This window comes from Pseudoliparis swirei, chromosome 17, assembly GCF_029220125.1.
Source record: "Pseudoliparis swirei isolate HS2019 ecotype Mariana Trench chromosome 17, NWPU_hadal_v1, whole genome shotgun sequence".
In the NCBI taxonomy this organism is placed as follows: domain Eukaryota; kingdom Metazoa; phylum Chordata; class Actinopteri; order Perciformes; family Liparidae; genus Pseudoliparis; species Pseudoliparis swirei.
Genome location: NC_079404.1, coordinates 19,034,478 through 19,052,606, shown reverse-complemented (window position 1 = coordinate 19,052,606; position 18,129 = coordinate 19,034,478). Strand labels below are relative to the sequence as shown.

The 18,129-nt window shown below is 43.5% G+C and overlaps 1 protein-coding gene across 9 annotated transcripts in view; it reads left to right on the top strand.

The window, feature by feature from the left end:
- Positions 1 to 18,009, top strand: part of LOC130207396 (ankyrin-3-like) — a 135,843-nt gene extending 117,834 nt beyond the window's left edge. For all 9 annotated transcript variants that reach the window (XM_056435979.1, XM_056435984.1, XM_056435985.1 and 6 more), the window contains 10 exons: positions 6,236 to 6,310; positions 6,858 to 6,989; positions 7,306 to 7,449; positions 9,698 to 11,060; positions 11,300 to 11,462; positions 11,719 to 11,796; positions 12,181 to 12,264; positions 12,374 to 12,480; positions 14,000 to 14,088; positions 15,959 to 18,009. In XM_056435979.1, the coding sequence (XP_056291954.1) occupies positions 6,236 to 6,310; positions 6,858 to 6,989; positions 7,306 to 7,449; positions 9,698 to 11,060; positions 11,300 to 11,462; positions 11,719 to 11,796; positions 12,181 to 12,264; positions 12,374 to 12,480; positions 14,000 to 14,088; positions 15,959 to 15,978 (2,255 nt within the window). In that variant the 3' untranslated portion in view covers positions 15,979 to 18,009. The remainder of the gene's footprint in view (positions 1 to 6,235; positions 6,311 to 6,857; positions 6,990 to 7,305; positions 7,450 to 9,697; positions 11,061 to 11,299; positions 11,463 to 11,718; positions 11,797 to 12,180; positions 12,265 to 12,373; positions 12,481 to 13,999; positions 14,089 to 15,958) is intronic.
- Positions 18,010 to 18,129: the final 120 nt, after the last annotated feature.

Below are 18,129 nucleotides of genomic sequence, written 5' to 3'. Positions count from 1 at the left end.
GTGATCAGGATAAAAGCCCCCTCTCAGACAGTGGCTTTGAGACCCGGAGTGAAAGGACACCTTCTGCTCCTCAGAGTGCTGAGGGTATGGGCCCCAAGGTCCTTTTTCAGGATATCCCAGTTCCCCCAGTAATCACTGAAACTAGGACTGAGGTTGTGCATGTCATCAGGAGCTATGAGCCCCCAGAGGATAACAAACAACCTGCAATGGAGGATGCACATCCGGTCAGATATATTGATTCAGATTCTAAAGGGCATCAAACTACAATAATTCCAGATCAGAATAAATGCTATTCAATAAAGGTCAGCCCTGATGAAGATCCAATGGGAAAAGGGATGAGGGTAAAGGAGGAGACTCACATCACTACCACCACCAGGATGGTGTTCCACAAACCACATGGCAAAGAAGCAGCATCAGAGCGGTGTGAGGAAACCATGTCAGTGCATGATATAATGAAGGCTTTTCAGTCAGGCAAAGACCCTTCTAGAGAGCTGGCTGGACTGTTTGAACACAAGTCTGGCAACGAGGAAACATCCCAAAGAGTCCTCGAGGACATCAACTCCAAACCTAAGGTTGAAAGAATAATAGAGGTTCACATTGAAAAGGGCAATAAAACAGAACCAATGGAGGTCATTATCAGAGAGACAAAAAACCATGCAGAGAAGGAAATGTATTACTATCTAGGGAATAGACCGGAAGAAGAGGAGCCAGAAGAATCGCTTCCAGTGTACCTTGACTCCCCCAGAGTGAACACACCCATGTCACACGAGGAAGACAGTCGCCCTAGTTCAGCCCAGCTCATGGCAGATGACTCTTACGAAACACTGAAGCTACTGAGCCAACACTCTGTGGAGTACAATGAGGATGAAGCATCAGAGCTTCGGGGAGAATCTTATAATTTTGCAGAGAAAATGCTACTCTCTGAGAAATTTGACCAGTCTCATTCTGACACAGAGGAATATCTGAGAGATAGGTCTCGCTTCCACTCACCAGACAGAAGCAGTAACAGTGAGGGTAGATCAATTGGACCAAGGACGGAGTATGTCTTTAGGTCGTCAAGAAATGTCTTTGACAAATCTGAAAGAGTGGCCAATGTCGATGATAACTTCGACAAACTGACACTTTTGCAGTATTCATCCGAGCCTGGTAGCCCAAAACAATCCGTTTGGATGCGTGTGTCGGATGACACACAGAGTAAGGAGAGAGAACAGCTTATGTATGAGGACAGAGTGGACAGGACTGTAAAGGAGGCAGAGGAAAAACTCAGTGAGGTATCCCAATTCTTTCGTGATAAAACAGAACAGCTCAATGATGAGCTCTCGTCTCCAGAAAAGAAATCTCGAAGACCAGACTTCAGAGAATCACGATCCGGGCCCAGTTCTACACACAGCAGTCCAGAAAGGGCATCTTATAAGAATGGAGGTAGTGGGGAAGAGTGGAGTAGAGAAAGGCTTAGAGACAGGTTCAGCTCCAGTGACAGGAAATGTGCCAGTTTGCCCAGCAGTCCAGAGAGAAGGGTATTGCTGCAGTACAGCGAATCAGACCCAAGAAAACAAGGAGATACTAAATCACAGGGGAGCGCAGGTGAAAGCCCTAAACCTTTTCAAATGTCTTCCTCCAAAGTCAGTGCAGTGAGGCTAAAGTTTGAACAAGAGGCTCAAAGGCAAGATTGGAGTCCTCAGGGTGGCGAAAATTCAAATCCTCCAATCAGGAAACTCCAGGAAAGTAAGCTACCTGTGTATCAGGTGTTCGCTGGTCCAAACATTCCAAAAGCACCAGACAGTCCAGGAAATCAGAGAAGACGTCTAGATAGTGAATCAAACAAGTTCTCACCCAAGCATGAGACTAGTGGAGAAGATCAGGAAGAGAACAAGTCATTCAAAACATGGGAGAGCCAAGACTACAGGACATATAAACCCCAATCTCCCAAATTATCTCAGTCTTTAATCCCTGATTCTATAAAAGATGGCAATAATAGTGATTCACAAATTCAAGAAACCACCAAGAAAATGATCTACACAGAATTTGTTGTCCGAGAAAGTCCAAATAGCAATGACAGTCTAAAAAAAAACTCGGAATCACAAATTCCTATAAGAAAGCCATCTAATTTCTCAGAGAATCACAAATCCACCACTTTAAAATCAGATGCCTCTGTTGAATGCCATGAGAGGACAGGGTCTCATATACCTACTTTAGCTAGAAATCAGTTACACAGTAGCTCTGAATCCAACAAGTCTACTCGTGGATCATCACCAGGAAAATCCACAGACTCATCAGACGGTAGCCTGTCGAATGTTGTGTGTAACGGTGTCGATAGTGACCAAGTAGAGTATTTGGATGAATTCAGTCCTGTAGTTGTCACAGAGGGTTTCAAAGATATTAAACCCTTACCTGTGTATGTTACCATCCAAGTAGGAAAGCAGGATGAAAAAGAAACAGCTTCGGGGCAGCTGGGAACGTGCAAAAAGATAGTTAGCCATGAGAGTAGGACAGTGCATGAGACTAGGGGTGCATTTTACACTGTCAAGCAAAAGCAGTCTCCATCTCCTCAAGGAAGTCCAGAAGATGACACTCTAGAACAAGTGACTTTAATGGACAGCTCTGGGAAAAGTCATGTTACTACCCTTGAGACCCTCAGCTCAGTGGACGTGAGTCTTGCTTCAAAAACACCAGATTCTGTGATAGGCTTCATGCCTGACATGCCAAGCCCTATCACAGAGGAGTCTGAGGAGGAAGAAGGGAAGACCTTCATCTACAAAGGGCCCTCAAAGGAAAAATCAAAGCTCGCTTCCTCAGAAGATCACAGCAGAAAACAGGAAACAGAGAGACAAAGCTCAAGGAGTAAAAGAGTGGCTTACATTGAGTTTCCACCTCCTCCTCCTTTAGAGGCAGAGCAGTCTGTCCCTGAGAAGAAGGGCTCTTGTGCTTCTTCGCAGGCAGAGACAGAGATGATAGAAGTGAACCTCCAAGAGGAGCATGATAAGCACCTCTTAGCCGAGCCTATCATCAGAGTTCAGCCTCCATCCCCTCTTCCCCCTGGAGCTGATAACAGCGACTCCAGTGATGATGAGTCAGTCTTCCACCCCATCCCTGTCAAAAAGTACACTTTCAAAATGAAAGAAGAGGGAGAGAAACAGCCCAAGAAATCAGAGAACAATGAAATTAATGAGTCTGAGATCAATGGTGTCGAAAAGGAAGAGGATGCAGACTCTGACCAAACTGGCAATGACCAGTCAATCACTGACTGCTCCATAGCAACCACTGCTGAGTTCTCCCATGACACAGATGCTACTGAAATCGACTCTTTAGATGGGTATGACCTTCAGGATGAGGATGACGGATTGACCGAGGACCCTAAAATATGTAGTCTGTCCAATGATGGGAAAACAACCGACCGCTCATTTAGTCAGTCCAAGCTTGAAGTGATAGAGGAAGAGAAATGCGAAGAAGGGGGGGATAATGTAAAGACTCAGAACAACACATCCTCAGCCAGTGGAGATGAGAAAGATTATACCCTTGAAGGAAGACATCCAGAAAGGCAGAGCTTGGCAGAAAACTACTTTGGCTACCAACTTGAAGAGGAGCTGAATTCAACCTTTAAAACTGTTACCACCAAAGGCCTGGACTTTGACCCCTGGTCCACTAAAGGGGGGGATGATGATGGGGGTTTTGAATCCAAAGCAAAAGATGAGGACCCCAAGCCCTTTGGTTTATCGGTGGAGGACCAATCACAGGCTACAACACCTGACACAACCCCCGCTCGAACCCCGACTGATGAGAGCACACCGACTAGTGAGCCTAACCCCTTCCCTTTCCACGAAGGGAAGATGTTTGAGATGACCCGCAGTGGTGCTATTGACATGAGCAAGCGGGACTTTGTTGAAGAGAGGCTTCAGTTTTTCCAGATTGGTGAGCATTCCTCTGACCCTAAAACAGGGGAAAAGGGGAGAGGGGGCAAGATCCTGGGGGTAATTTCCTCCCAATCAGGGGAGAGGGCCACGGTAGATGGGATGGTGAAGGTTAGAGACACTACCACAGACAGCAGCACAACACCAACAACACCAGCAACAACAACAGCAAAATGCAGCACTGCACAGCCTGGCAGTGACGCTGGCTATACCGGTACTGATGCCCCCACCTGTGAAGCCATAGCTGAGACCGCCTCCTCATGCACAATCACAGCCTCTAAGGTTGATCCCAAATTACGCACTCCTATTAAGATGGGCATAGCTGCCTCTATAACTGTGAAAAAAGACTCAGGGGATCTCAACGGTTGTAAAGCTGAGATGTCAGAGGGTCAGATGGTGCCGGAATACATCAGGATAGAGGGCCAGTGTACAGAGAGCCAGTCTAGCAGACACACTGATCCCGACTTAGAGAGAAGCGATTTCCCTTCTGAAAACTGCAACAACAACAATAACCTTGAGTCCTCCAGTGTTCAGGCCAACTACATTCAATGTGGCAGCGTGGTGTTTAACTTGCAGTCCTCCTCTGAGCCCACACTTCAAAAAGCGAGCAGGATAGAAACACTGTGCTGCAGGGATGTAGAAGAGAGAGTGGAAGTACTCGACAGCAGTGAAGCGCAGGAGCTGAGAAGTGAAACCGTCAAGGAAAGTGAAGTGAAGCAGCCCAAGTCGAGGCTTCCAGTAAAAGCATCAGGTTGGTCGTTTCACACGCAGGGAACCGCCGTGGGTAAACAGAAGCCCAAACAAGCAGTGAAGGTTGAGGTCAGGAAGAGACGAGAGCCAGGCATAGCCAAAGTAGAACCCAGGTCTAGAATACCCATCAAGGATGTTAAAAAGAGCAGCACTGCTGCCGCAGCTAGTTCACTTGTTACCTCACAGCCAACGAGGGCATTGGACACAGGGAGAGCCGCCATACAGTTGCCCACAAGGCTACCATTGAAGGATAGGCATCAGGTCAGCAATGTCAAAGTTGAGGGAGCATGTAGAAAGGACAGACGGGAGAACCCGAGTGAGGTTTGCAAGCGCACGATCGAATACTTTAAAGGCGTTAGCGGGGAGACGCTAAAGTTGGTGGACCGCCTGTCAGACGAGGAGAAAAAGACGCAGACAGAGCAGGCGGAGGAAGACAGCACCTCCCGGAGCACCTCTCTGTCGGACGCCTCCCAGCCTTCCCAGCCCTCCCGCTCATCCAGGTCTGGTAGGGGTTCGAGGGCTGAGGCCGGGGCCGCGTCCGTAAGGGCAAAGGTGGTGACGACGGACAGGGCCTCCGGCAGTGAGAGGAGCAGGAGGAGTAGGCGGACTGGTGGGAAGGAGGGCAGTCAGGGACTCACAGGGTCTCGAACGCCTCCCATCGCGGAGATCAAGCCTAGTTTGTAAAACTTTCACACTATGTTTAAAAATACATCTATATATTTATTTATTCCACGTTTAGTTGCATGACATCGTTGTGATCGTTTAATGGATTGACTGGAATGCCTGTGGAGTGTTTACATATTCTCTTCAGATCAGTAGCTGTCATTTAAGTTTATTTTTTGTCATTGATGTACTGTGTCCTGTATTGTCCTTGTTGCAAGATTCTCTTTTCTCTGTTCCCCCCTTTCAACCCTTTTTAAACCTCCGTATCGTAGATTGAGCATGCCAGTAGTAGTGACTGGTCCACTGGCACAACCAGTCCTTTTTGTGACTCCCTGGTCTGTCTGTCTGTCTGTCTGTGCGGGGTGGCTACCAAGTTATTGTTGTAGTTTGTTCTTTAGAATTTGTCATGCTGTCAATTGTCATGTAAGCTGACTAGTGTTGGCAAATAACACACAAAAGCGTCTTCGCATGTTGACATTTTAGATTCTAACATGGATCTTTTCACCCTAGATTTGTAGAGCATCGAGTCTGTTGTCGAGTCATGTTATGCTTTGTTTTGTGTGATTCTCATGACAGTTACTGCCTGCTTAGAGGATACATACCACAAATAGTCACAGAGCACCACTTACTCTATGAACATATTTAAGTTGCCCATAATGTCTCTCGTGTGAAATATCCTTTTCTTGCCATCCTGGGGAAATAATTTAACCTATATTACAGCTATATAAAACGAATATGCTAACCATTATAGTATAATTATTTTGAACCCAACCGTAATTCATATTTTTAATTCTGATGAACAAGTGGCCAGAAAAGGAACATTATGTCCGTGTTTATTTCTCTCTAACATAAGTGTATAGGGAGAGAAGTATGTGAATCGTATTGATTGAGTCAATGTCCTCTTATCTTCTCAGGTCCCCAGAGTCCTTGTGAACGAACAGACTTGCGAATGGCTATCGTTGCAGATCACCTGGGACTCAGTTGGACAGGTGACAAACATAGATAGATAGATAGATATATACTTTATTAATCCCCAAGGGGAAATTTGACGTCACAGTAGCAGCACCAATAAACTAAACACACAAGAATAAAAAATAAAATATAAAAAACAGGGATGAAAGATATAGGAGTATACAAAGTAAAATATAAAATAAGATATATATGTATATGTATAACATATATGCATACACAATACACAATACTAATGACAAATTAAATTAAATATAAAAATATTAAATATAGACAGTGTGCAAAATGCAAAGTGTGTGTATGTGTGTAGTGTAAATGAAATGAAATGTGTGTAGTTATTGCACAATTCGGCATTGCATCTTTTTTCTCTCGCTTAATCCGCCTCGACCTAACTTTCTTTCTCTTGGTCTCAAGCCCTGTTAATTACTGCCATCTTCAGGCTAACAGAGTAACGTGCAAAGAATATATGTCGGCTATCTAAGTTCCTTCTGCTGTGTGTTTGGAATATAAGGAAAAAGTACATTCAAGTTTCAATATTTCTGCGTTGACGTCTTTGTCTCGTCACAGAGTTGGCTCGGGAGATGAACTTCACAGTGGATGAGATCAACCACGTCAGGCTTGAGAACCCCAATTCTCTGACAGCCCAGAGCTTCATGTTACTTAAGAAATGGGTCAATCGGGAAGGAAAGAACGCCACAAGTAAGACTGTTTTGTTACATCTGAAAAACGTTTCTGTACCTCCTTCTTGGTCTCTCTTCCCTTGATGTATGTCTAAAAAGGGAATCACCTTGAGACAAACTTCTCATGCTATGGGTTTCTTTCTTCCACAAGCGTCTGTGTAATCCATCTTAGTCAACTTCAACATCCTTAAGCATCAACCCGGACAAGATGCTTACATTTAGGAAAAGGCCTATTGCTACATGAGCCAAGACGCTTTGCTCATAATTACAAACCTTGCACATTGTTTTTTTCATGTGACTCGATACATTATTTTGGTCTTCCATTTTTTCTGCAGCGGATGCCTTAACTTCAGTGCTGACCAAAGTCAATCGGATGGATATTGTGACTTTACTGGAGGGCCCAATATTTGACTATGGTAACATTTCAGGCACGAGATGTTTTGCCGATGATAACGCTGTTTTCCGGGATCAGGCTGATGGTAATGTTTAGCTCTGTCTAGCTGACCTCTTACCTCTCCCTGCTACCTTTTTGTTGTTGTGCCAATGCATGGATGACATACTTATAGTCCTGGTTTAAATCTCTGGATTTTGTTTGGACAACTGGTTACTAATGTTCCCCAAATGCATCTCTGATATCCATGCTTTACAGTTTAATTGCCATATAAATGATTATGCTATTCTACTTTAAATTAGATTTTTTTTGCTTTTCAATTCATTAAATTCTAGCCATACTTTTAATAGCACTTGCACTGATTTTGAATTGCCGTTTGTTGAATTAATCAGCATCAGGTCTTGCTTGGGGCAAATGCCAATGTTTCCAGTTGTCACAAATGAGCAATATCCACGATTAATAAGTGCATGCTACATTCTACGTTCTACTTTAAATGTTTTTTTTCTCAATTTAAGTAGAAATTATATAACCCTGTAGAGTTTACTTTTCTCTGTTGGTTTAGTTTAGTTCTCCTAGTTCTCCTCTAGTTCCTCTGAGCCTTCCTTGGATAGATGAGAGAATCTCTCCAGACTGCCTCCTCTTCCTCTTTCTCCTGCCTCCCGTCGCCTCCTCCCAGCAGCATCTACTGCTGATAACAGCACATTACAGCTCTTAACACATTAAGAGTCATGTGTTGCCCAGTCCTTATCCATCTTTCATTTAGCCTCCACACACCCTTGAATGACATCATCCATTGTCGTCTTGTGCAAGCATGTTTCACATTCGACAATATTTGATGTTTTCTTCTTCCCTCATCCTCCAATTAATTTTTTGTCTTATGTCACCGTGTCTGCATACATCCTGCCTTATTCCTTTCCTATAGTTTGCATGATTATCCCTTTAACCACCAGAAGCACTCAAGCTGTCTTTCCATCGGTGACCCCAACCCCCCCACCCACTCCCCTTAGACCCATTGCAGCGCTTCACTGCCGCCCCCTTTTCCCCACGCCGATCCCCGAGTTACGAGTCATCCATTTCCCTCAAAGACTTGGCACCTCCAGCGCTATTCAAACGACCACGTGCCAACATCCTCTCCCCTCGTCACCCACGCCTCATCCCTCAGTGCCCCACTGCTGACCATTGGCAGTCCCCTGCCTTCCCTTTCTCGCCCCACCGGTCCTCCCTAATCCCCCTCATCACGTCACTTTTACCTCCCTCTCCCGCTGCCGACTCACTCGTTCCTTCTTCAGTCCCGTGCTCTCCCACATCTGGTCCAACCTCCCCCTCACTCACCGCGCTGACTCCAAACCCTTTATTAGGTGAACCAAATCTCTACTCTCTCACATTATCTGGATCTACGTCTGACCCATCCTGTCATACTACTGTACCCTCTATAACAGCAACCATACCTGCCATCCTCACCATCATACCCTCTTCTACTGCCCCTAAACCATCTGAACCTCTTATCACATCTGTTCCTCCACCCTCACCCTCATAGCTTCATCCACTGTCACTATGACTCCAAGAAAAGAGTCTCTGGTGACCCTGCCGACCTCTTCCTCTCCCCCTGCCTCCCCTCTCTCCATTTCTACTCTCCCTTCCGTCTCTGCCTCTGGGTCATGTTGTCCAAGCCCCACTCCTTCCTCCCCTCCTCTCCGCCCCCTGTCTCCCTGTCCAGCTTGCCAGTTTATTTTTGCACCATCCATCTCCCCACCTCTACCTCAATCACCCATTGACCCTTCAACAATGTAAATATTGATTTAGCATTTATTTTGTTCCTTCTCCTCCCCACGTCCTTCGGAAATATCTCATCTGTCATCTATGTCATGTGAGCATGTAACAGAACACCCTGGCAAATATTAATATCTTACACTCATCACATTCAATCACTATATTATTAATATGGCCTTGCGTCACTAATGTGACCCACCTCACCATAAATGAAGTTCAACTATTGATGGACATGACATTGCTTTTAGGATGCAACATTTTTAAATATTTGTTAAGAATTTAAATATTTGCATTTTCAAACCTATACATCAAAATGTAATGTATATATTTATTACATTTGACTTGGCATGTTTGATAATAGTTTGTCAACTGGCATAGCTTGTGACACATCACCATACCAGCTCGAGGTTGTCTGGATACATGCTTTACACTGCAGCCTCTGTGCCATCGTCCATGTCATACAGTGTTTGTGTCAGTGTGTGTGTGTGTGTTTTGTGTGTTATATTTCCTCTGTAGTATGGTTAGGTGTGTGTATGTCTCTACATTTATCATCCTGTCACCTACAGATTATCAAAGCATTCTAGCGGAGCTGCAGTCCCCCGCCACACTGCACTCTGACCCCAACTTCTTGGAGCCCGAACTCCCCGTCACCCCCAACCCTTCCCTTGCCCATCACCAACACCACCACCACCATGACCCAGAACCAGACACACCTTTGCCGGCTTGCTCCCAGCCTCAGTCCCTGCCCTGGAGCCCAGAGATAGAGTCAGACAGCCCCCCTAGGAGCCCCCCCAGACCCTGTGAACTGGCCCTGCCTGCTCCAGTCTTTGTACTCCCTAATCCTGTTCCTCCCAAGGTCATAAAGCCCCACATCGCTCTGAACGGCCAGCTGCTTTTGAGCGAGGAGGAGGACAGGTATTGTCAAGAAATGGAGTTCAGCCACAAGCCCAAGTCACACTCCCTCCCTGCAATGTGTGAGTTAGACATCGACATGGCTTACTCCACATCTTCCCCTTCACTCTCATCAGTGTCATCAATAACCCCGTCATCGCCCGACAGACCACAAATGAGAGATGGAGTGCAGATGGATTCCCCCGATGTAATACAGGAGGATTTATGTTTCAAAGCAAGTGAAAAGGAAGTGACAGTGGACATAGAAAAGGTTGTTAAGATGTTTGCAGCCAAATTAGCGGAGGGAAATGGATTTGTGGAAAAGTGGGTCGAACAGGACTTAATTAAAAACGTGGAAAGAAAATGTGAGATGATAACAAAAGATCGGTCTAAACTGGAGAATAACATTTTGAAGGAACAGAAGGAGGGATTTGCAGAGGAAGAGATGGATGTAATAAGTCATGGGAACACAGGTACCACCTCGGAGGTGGAGGAGCATCAACATCTCATAGAAACTGGGCATGAGGTGGGAAAAGGTTGTACTTCATTAGAGGCAGAGGCTGTAAATGAAACGGCTGAGGTCCAAAACGTTGATGGGGGCAGTGGGGAAAGGGTCTACCAGGAAGACACAGATGAACAACTGCAGTTTAAAGATGAAGACGGCTTGTGTGGCAGTGAAAGAGATATGTGTGGGACAACAGAAGGGGACCAGACACCCAAGGAACAAACCGTTCAGGCCTGGGTTGAGGCACTTGGGGAGCGTCAGCCCAGTGAGTCTGAATCCAACGAAGAGGAGGGAAACAGAGAAACACAAGAGGCATATCAAGAGGAGGTGGAGAAAGAAGAAGGCTCGGAGGAGAAAGAGGAGAACAGAGAGATGACCAAGGCCAGTGTTCAGGAGACTCTTGTTCAGGTTGAACAAGCAGAAAAAGAAGTGTGTTCACTTTCAGGTTGGCACAGTGAATCACCCAGCGTCAATGTGGAACCACAGACGCCAGGCCGGAGTGTCAGCTCAGAACTGCTCGACAGGCGGGAAAGGTAGAAAATATTAAACAACTATCGGCTTCACACACAGAACGACAAATTCAGTGTTTATTATATTTTCAGACACAAAGAAATCCACAATATTTCGCTCCGTGTGAGCTGCATATCGCTTGACCAAAGTGCTGCAATAATCAGAGACAGAATAAATATACTGTGTCAAATCATCACGCATGCGAATGAAATATTTCAGACCATCCCGCGACAATCCTAACTCTGTGCTTCTTCGCCAACAGCCAAGAGAACTCCAGTGACTCCGTCACTTCCTCGTCTCGAGCCGAATCGGGGAGGTCCCGACAGAATGGCAACGGCTCAAAGCACTCACCTCAGGACCGCTCGTCGGACTCATCGAGTGGCAGAAAGGAAGAGGGAGCACTTGTGTCGGAGAAAAAAGTCCAGGTAATGAGGATAAACCAATTCAAAATACCCGAAACAGTCCTGATAACAGCGTAGAACATAATTATCTGTAAAAAAACATAAACGTCAGTGTTTTAGTCCAGGTTTCTCTTTTCTTTTTTTATTTAGCCAACCGTGGAGTTGAAGTACATAAAGGACATCCACAAAAATGTATCAACTAACACATTTTCCTGCTGCTTTCTCCTCCTGACTCCCTCCATGTGTTTGTGTAATGGCCTTATAAAACCTTCCTGGACAGCAGTTCAGTGTAGATTCCAGTTCACAGGAAGAACAGACTGTAACCACCAGAATCTTCACACGCCGTCTCATTTTTAAGGTACCTTCGAAAGCCTCGAGGAGAAGCTGGCCTGAGCTTTGGTTTGGTTTGGTTGGGGCCGCTCAGTCTGGTGTGCATTGTAGTGGAATTGCTTGGTGTGCTGATGTTGTGAGAGTCATGTGTGTGTACATGACTATGCAACATGCCACAGCTCATGTTGTTTACATTGGTACTCTTGGTTGAATGCACTTATTGTAAGTCGCTTTGGATAAAAGCGTCTGCTATATGACATGTAATGTAATGTAATTGGCACTCAGCCTTTTTCTGGCGTGGCGGTTCTCTCTTGAGGTGATGTTTCGGTGTGGTGATGGTGAAGGATTGTTTTATCAGATTTGAATCAGCCCTTTCTGAGCTTTTAATGATGCTAACCACAAATGCTTGCAGGGAGAACAAGCAAAGAATATCTCAGGCGATTCTGTGACCGAGGAACACTATATGGACCACGATGGTAACCTCATCAGTAGAAAAGTAATGTATAAGTCATATAACTAATACATTTCTCATTCAGCTCTGAAAAATCACAGGGAGCAGACTCCATCAGGTGTTATTCTTCCTTTTGTTGACATCCTTCTTGCAGGTAATCAGGAAGGTTATTCGGCGGGTTTCTACTCACACACCAGAAAACCAAGGAGGTGACAGGTGGCACCGAGGCCTTCAGCACAGTCCCCTTCTGCAGGAAGACGGGTCAGAAGTTGGCATGAACTTTATTACTGGGTTCAAGGTTTAATCTGGATGGGATAGCTGGATCAGGAGTTGGGAGAACATAACTGGTGGAAGGTTCACAGATGATACGAAGGTTAGGCTTAAAGCTTCACTGAGCAAGACTAAGTGTAAAAAAAAGCTAGATTTTAAGAGGCTGAATAAACTGGGGCTGTAGCAAAAACGTATAGGGTCAAAGAAAAGCACTATTTTTTTCAATGAAGATAACATTAAATAAATCAGAAATACACTCAAAAACATTGTTAATGTGGTAAATGACTATTCTAGTTGGAAATGTCTGGTTTTTAATGAAATATCTACACAGGTGTATAGAGGCCCATCTCCAGTGTTCTAATGGTACATTGTGTTTGCTAATCGCCTTAGAAGACTAATGGATGATTAGAAAACCCTTCAGCAATTATGTTAGCACAGCTGAAAACAGTTATGCTGGTGCGAGAAGCTAAAACTAGTCTTCCTTTGAGCTAGAAGTTTGACGAACAAAATTAATATCTAACCTTTTAAATGTCTTGACTCTATTTTCTATTCATTCTGCAATTCATTTGATAAATAAAAGTGTGTGTTTCCATGGAAAATATGAAATTGTCTGAGTGACCCCAAACTTTTGAATGGCAGTGTATGTACTGAATCAGATATACATTGATATGAAATGATAAACACATTTTAAAAATATTTCACTCAATGCTGGAACAAGCATATACAGAATAACTGTGTTGTGTGAAATTGTCATGCATAACATAAAATACTTTGCTTCCCTGTAAAGCTTCTTTAGGAGGGATGTTGAGCTGGAAATCGTTTTCTACAAAAGCCCAGTGTAATTTTCAGGCACCTTATTTTTACATCTCCCTTTTGTTTGAGTGAAGCTTTAAGTCAAACAATGAAGTCAAACTGAGGATCCGTTAGGTGTGATTATGTTGTCCTCCAGCGGTGCAGGTGATTTTTTTGATTAACACTGGATTCACTGGTTCTGGATAACTGTCTTCATGATCTCTCTTCTGGGCGAAAAATAATATAAATGTAAAGGCATCCATTTGAAGTGCATTCTTGCTTGCTGTGGTTTGACACTGTGCGGTGTCTATTGTGTTTGCATAACAAAGGGGATGCTGACTCTGCTCCTGACTGTGCGGTTTTAATGGTCTTTTAAATTATTGAGCCGATTAGTCAACAATATGACTAATCAGTGCCGTGACTCTGCAGTGAAAATACAATCTGTCTCCTTTGTTTCTGACTCTTTCCATAATAATATACCCTGTCTTCCTTGTAGGTCTGGTTGCTCTGTGTTTTGGGTCCTAATAATATTCCTAACAATGAAGCTACTACTAACGTGCACGTTTCTGACTGCTTTTCCTACAGTGTGGGGAGTTTTGCTTTCTCCTTTGTCTCAGTTTTGTGTTCCGGGTTTGTGTGTTGGGTTGTTTTCCTCTCATCGGAAGATAGGAATGCCTCGTCTCAACTCTATGTCTGTGTGTGTGTTTGTGTTTTCCAGCAAGGAGGGTCAAGAAACAGCAGGCGAAAGGATGACAAAAGATCGGGGGATAAAAAGCTACACTCATAGGGATGGTTGTGCTCTACCAGGTACAGTGCCACCACACAATCAGCATCTTATGTCTATGTAGTATGAATGAATCCGTGTGCAGTATGTATCTGTATATTATTATTTCCATAAGGTTACATTCACACCTGCTCCAATTTTTGGCAATTTCCCAAGTTCAGTTCTTTAAAACATTATGCTCCCATTATACTCGGATCCTATTGAGTTGTCCTCTCCTCAAACTCGCCTCACTTTAGTGCACACTCACTCTCTACTCTTCCTTGGAAATTATCATTTTGGCATTTATGTTCGTTGGCTTTTTTTCTCCTCTTGCTTGTATCTCTCCAAAGTTCAGAAATCCGTCGACCATCGTTGCTAATTGCGTCTCGTACAAACAGTAATGTAATAACGTTTTGTGGTTTGAGGGGGAGTTGCGTGCTGTAACTGCTTCTTGATTAACGACAGCCGTGCGTAGTCACTTCCAGGAGACATGAGGTCACGCACAGTGAGGTTGCCAGGCAACCAGTGGATATGCTGCACAGAAGGTCGGATATACTGTCGTTTGCCAAAACATTGTTACGGCACGAAACTTCACCTCAAACTGTGAAAAGTCATGTTCACCTGTGTGTGTGTTTTAACTTTAGATTTAGAATAAGAACTGGATACGGAGCCAGAAAGGACTTCTTCTTTTTTTTTTAGGGATTTTTGGTTAGATGCCTGAAATAAGGTCTGTGGAATACAACAAGCTAAAGAGATTTCAACGTTTTGTTCTACGATATTGTATGTCAGTGGATAGCCATCCGAAATGTTAAGCTTTTTGTCTTATAGTTAAATGAGACTGCAAAACAACATCCCATCACTTTCACTAAAATCATAAAGGGAGCAATTATTTGTGCAGCTTATCTTGCTGAATACAACATGTTAATATCATAAACCTCTGTTTGCCTCAGATCCTTCAATAATCCAAAATCTAGGAGAAACATCCCTTTTTTTTTTTACGAGGCACCCAGTGCGATGCTAACTTTAGGGTTCGGCCTATAAAATGAAGTCATCCCTTGAGCATGCTATTGTAAAAGAGACGTCTGTAAAACTGCAAACAAGGTCAATTAGGACTCTTTATTATGAAGATTTGTTTAACCTTCCTCAAGCCGAGAAAATCCGAGCAGCAGTTTACAAGCGGGGCTCGGCAGATGAGTCACTAGTGAGCATATTAAGTGGACCGCACGCTACCGTAAGAAAACCAAGAACCTAGAAAACCTTTCCGGTTCTGTCTCGCTGTCCGACGGACTCAAAAGGGAAAAAGGCTGACTGATGTGTGAGCCTGGTTATTCCCTGGTCACATTTGTACCCTCCGTGTGTGAACAGGGAACAGGGCTGACGGCGCGACACACCTCAGCATTATACTGCCTCTCTGATACCCTCCATGCCTGTTTTTGTTTGCTAAATCCCCAACTCACAACAGCATTGTAAGCATCCAAAAAGAGTGTGTTATCCCACTGGCCAGACTGTTAATCCCTACTGCTGTTCGCCCACGTGTTGTGTTTGCAGTGCATCATTCCATCTTTACAAACCTGACTCAGACAAAATATGGCACTGCTGTGAAGCCTGGAAAAAAGTTTCTATGGCAACGAGGTCACAATAACAACCAACGCAACATCTGCTCATTTTGTCATTCAGAGGATCGGAGAATCAAGATAGTTTTTGTGCTTTCACCTGTCGAAAAATCAGAGGAAGATTACAACCTATTGAATTGAAATGAATATGCATAAGAAGATATTTCACTTTAAAATAATGAACAATTGTAGATATTAGAAAATGTATGGCAATCAGCATTACTACTAGCAGTTGTAATATATAGACGTACTGCAATAGTGTACTCCAATTTATGTGATGTTACTATTTTGTGTCTTACAGATGTACAGGAACAAGGTTAGATGTTTCCTGGGAAGACGAGTTCAGAGGGCTAGAGATCGACAGTGTGAAGACTTCAGGGTCCAGTCTGCAACTATCTGCTTCAAACAAACGGTTTTCACGTGAGAGGAGTTGACCCTCCTGACTTGCGCACGAGCATGAACAACTCACCGCCTGTCGATGAAAGGACCGGGAGGTTCTGGCCTTCTGACTGCGGTGGACCCGTGGACAATGATTCTGCTTCCTGTTTTGTGTGAAACGATACGTGCCATCGGTCCACCGGTGTCGCGAGGGCTTTGTTTGAGGAGCACCATTTGTTGTGAAAACGATAAAAGACTCCATCACGACGACACAGGTGGCACAAGAGCTCAATACACAAGGTGGGTGGAAGGAATGAAGTCGACACAATAAGACAACAAAAACAAAATCTAATGGAACACTTCTGATCCAACTTCAACACTCGCCTTATAGTTTTTTCTTGAAACCATTGTTGTCAGGATGTAAATTGTTTAGGGATTTTTTTTCTTCCTTTTTAAAAACTTATACTAACACAAAAGCCGTTTTCTGTATATAAAATTACAATGTGTACAATTCTTAATAAAGCGTACGCGAAGGGTCGAGAACGCATCGAGGAGACAAACCTTTTCAAGTGCTTTCAAAACGTATTGAAACGGTTCCACTTTTAAAGATTTGAGTGTAACTTCACAGGTTCTTGTATAATTAACTATTAGAGCAGGTATAATGTTTGTACATGAAACAAAAAAAGCTGGTTTGATTTTAACAAATGATATTTCCAGAAAATCGAATTTCAGTAAATCCCAAAGTGGGAATGGATCTAATCCTACAAAATGCAGCCTTTCAGAGTACTCATATTTTCATGCATGCAGTTCACATACATTTTAAGTACAACTTTTCCAAGTTTGCAAACACCTTATTCAAATGACAAATAAACCCTTTTATCTGTGTACACATATAGCCCAAACATTTGTCACCGATTTTATACTTTAAAGTGAAAAATCAGAATCAGAATCAGAATCAGTTTTATTGGCCAAGTAAGTTTGCACAAACAAGGAATTTGACTAGGTAAAAAAAACAATACCATTAAAACATTGACCATGTTGGGATGAGGATGAAAAAGAGTTTGATAGCTTCTGGAGGGTGTGAGGTCTTGTCTGTCTTTGTAAAACCGGAGGACAGCTTCTGCTACAAGAACGAAATAATCGGAATGTACTGCTAGTAGGCTGGCTCGCTGTAAAATTATAACTGTATTGTGCGTATTGGCTATAAGGTGTAGGAGTCTCTGTACACTGTTAGACTGTTTGTAATCATTTTCGCAGTGTGTCAATTTGGTTTTCTAACGGCTGCTGTGGCATTAAAGGAAAACTGGGGCATTTCATTTTCGATTTATTTTTGGTGAAGTATTTCCTTAATTTAAAACCTACTCACATTAAGGTCTCATAAAGACATTATTTGATTGTAGCTCTGAATAGCATATTGTATGACAAAAACACTGGATGGTCAAAAACAATTATTTAAGCATAAAATAAATTGTGTTTAACTCTGAAACCGTGTGATCTTTTTAGGCTTGAGAGTCTGTACATGCAGTGTGGAAGATTTTACTTTACATGACATTAGGAATTATCTTTGTATTGGTTTTCATTAGATGCCCATGTTGTTCAAGTGTGGTGTCCTACTGGCACAATGGCTCAGTATGCTGATGTCTATGCTGTGGACATTACTATTATGTGACTTTTCTTTGGGGGGAGGGGCGGGGGGTAAAGGAAGTCAGGTAGTGTGCTGTACCACATCCCCTTATACTACTGTGTCAATCAGGGGGTAGAGGATCCTTTGATATGTGTTTTCACCTGAGAAGATGTTTTGATGTACAATTCTTACTAACAGAGTGAAGCCATTGCAATGTAACTATTCTAGCACTTTGGTTATTCAAGGTCTTTTAGAGGCTATAGCAGCAATGATGCCACCACAAATGTTTGAGACGTCTTTAAAAAAAATACAAAATACAAAAATAAAAATGCATTGATTTCGCAAAAAACTATTGTTTTCTCGTCTTGTCTTTGTGTCCTAAACATTGTTTTGGTTATGTAACCAATGCAAGTGGTGTGATAAGAGACGCAGCATAATGTGCTGCCCACCAAAGTGTCCTTGGGCTGCTT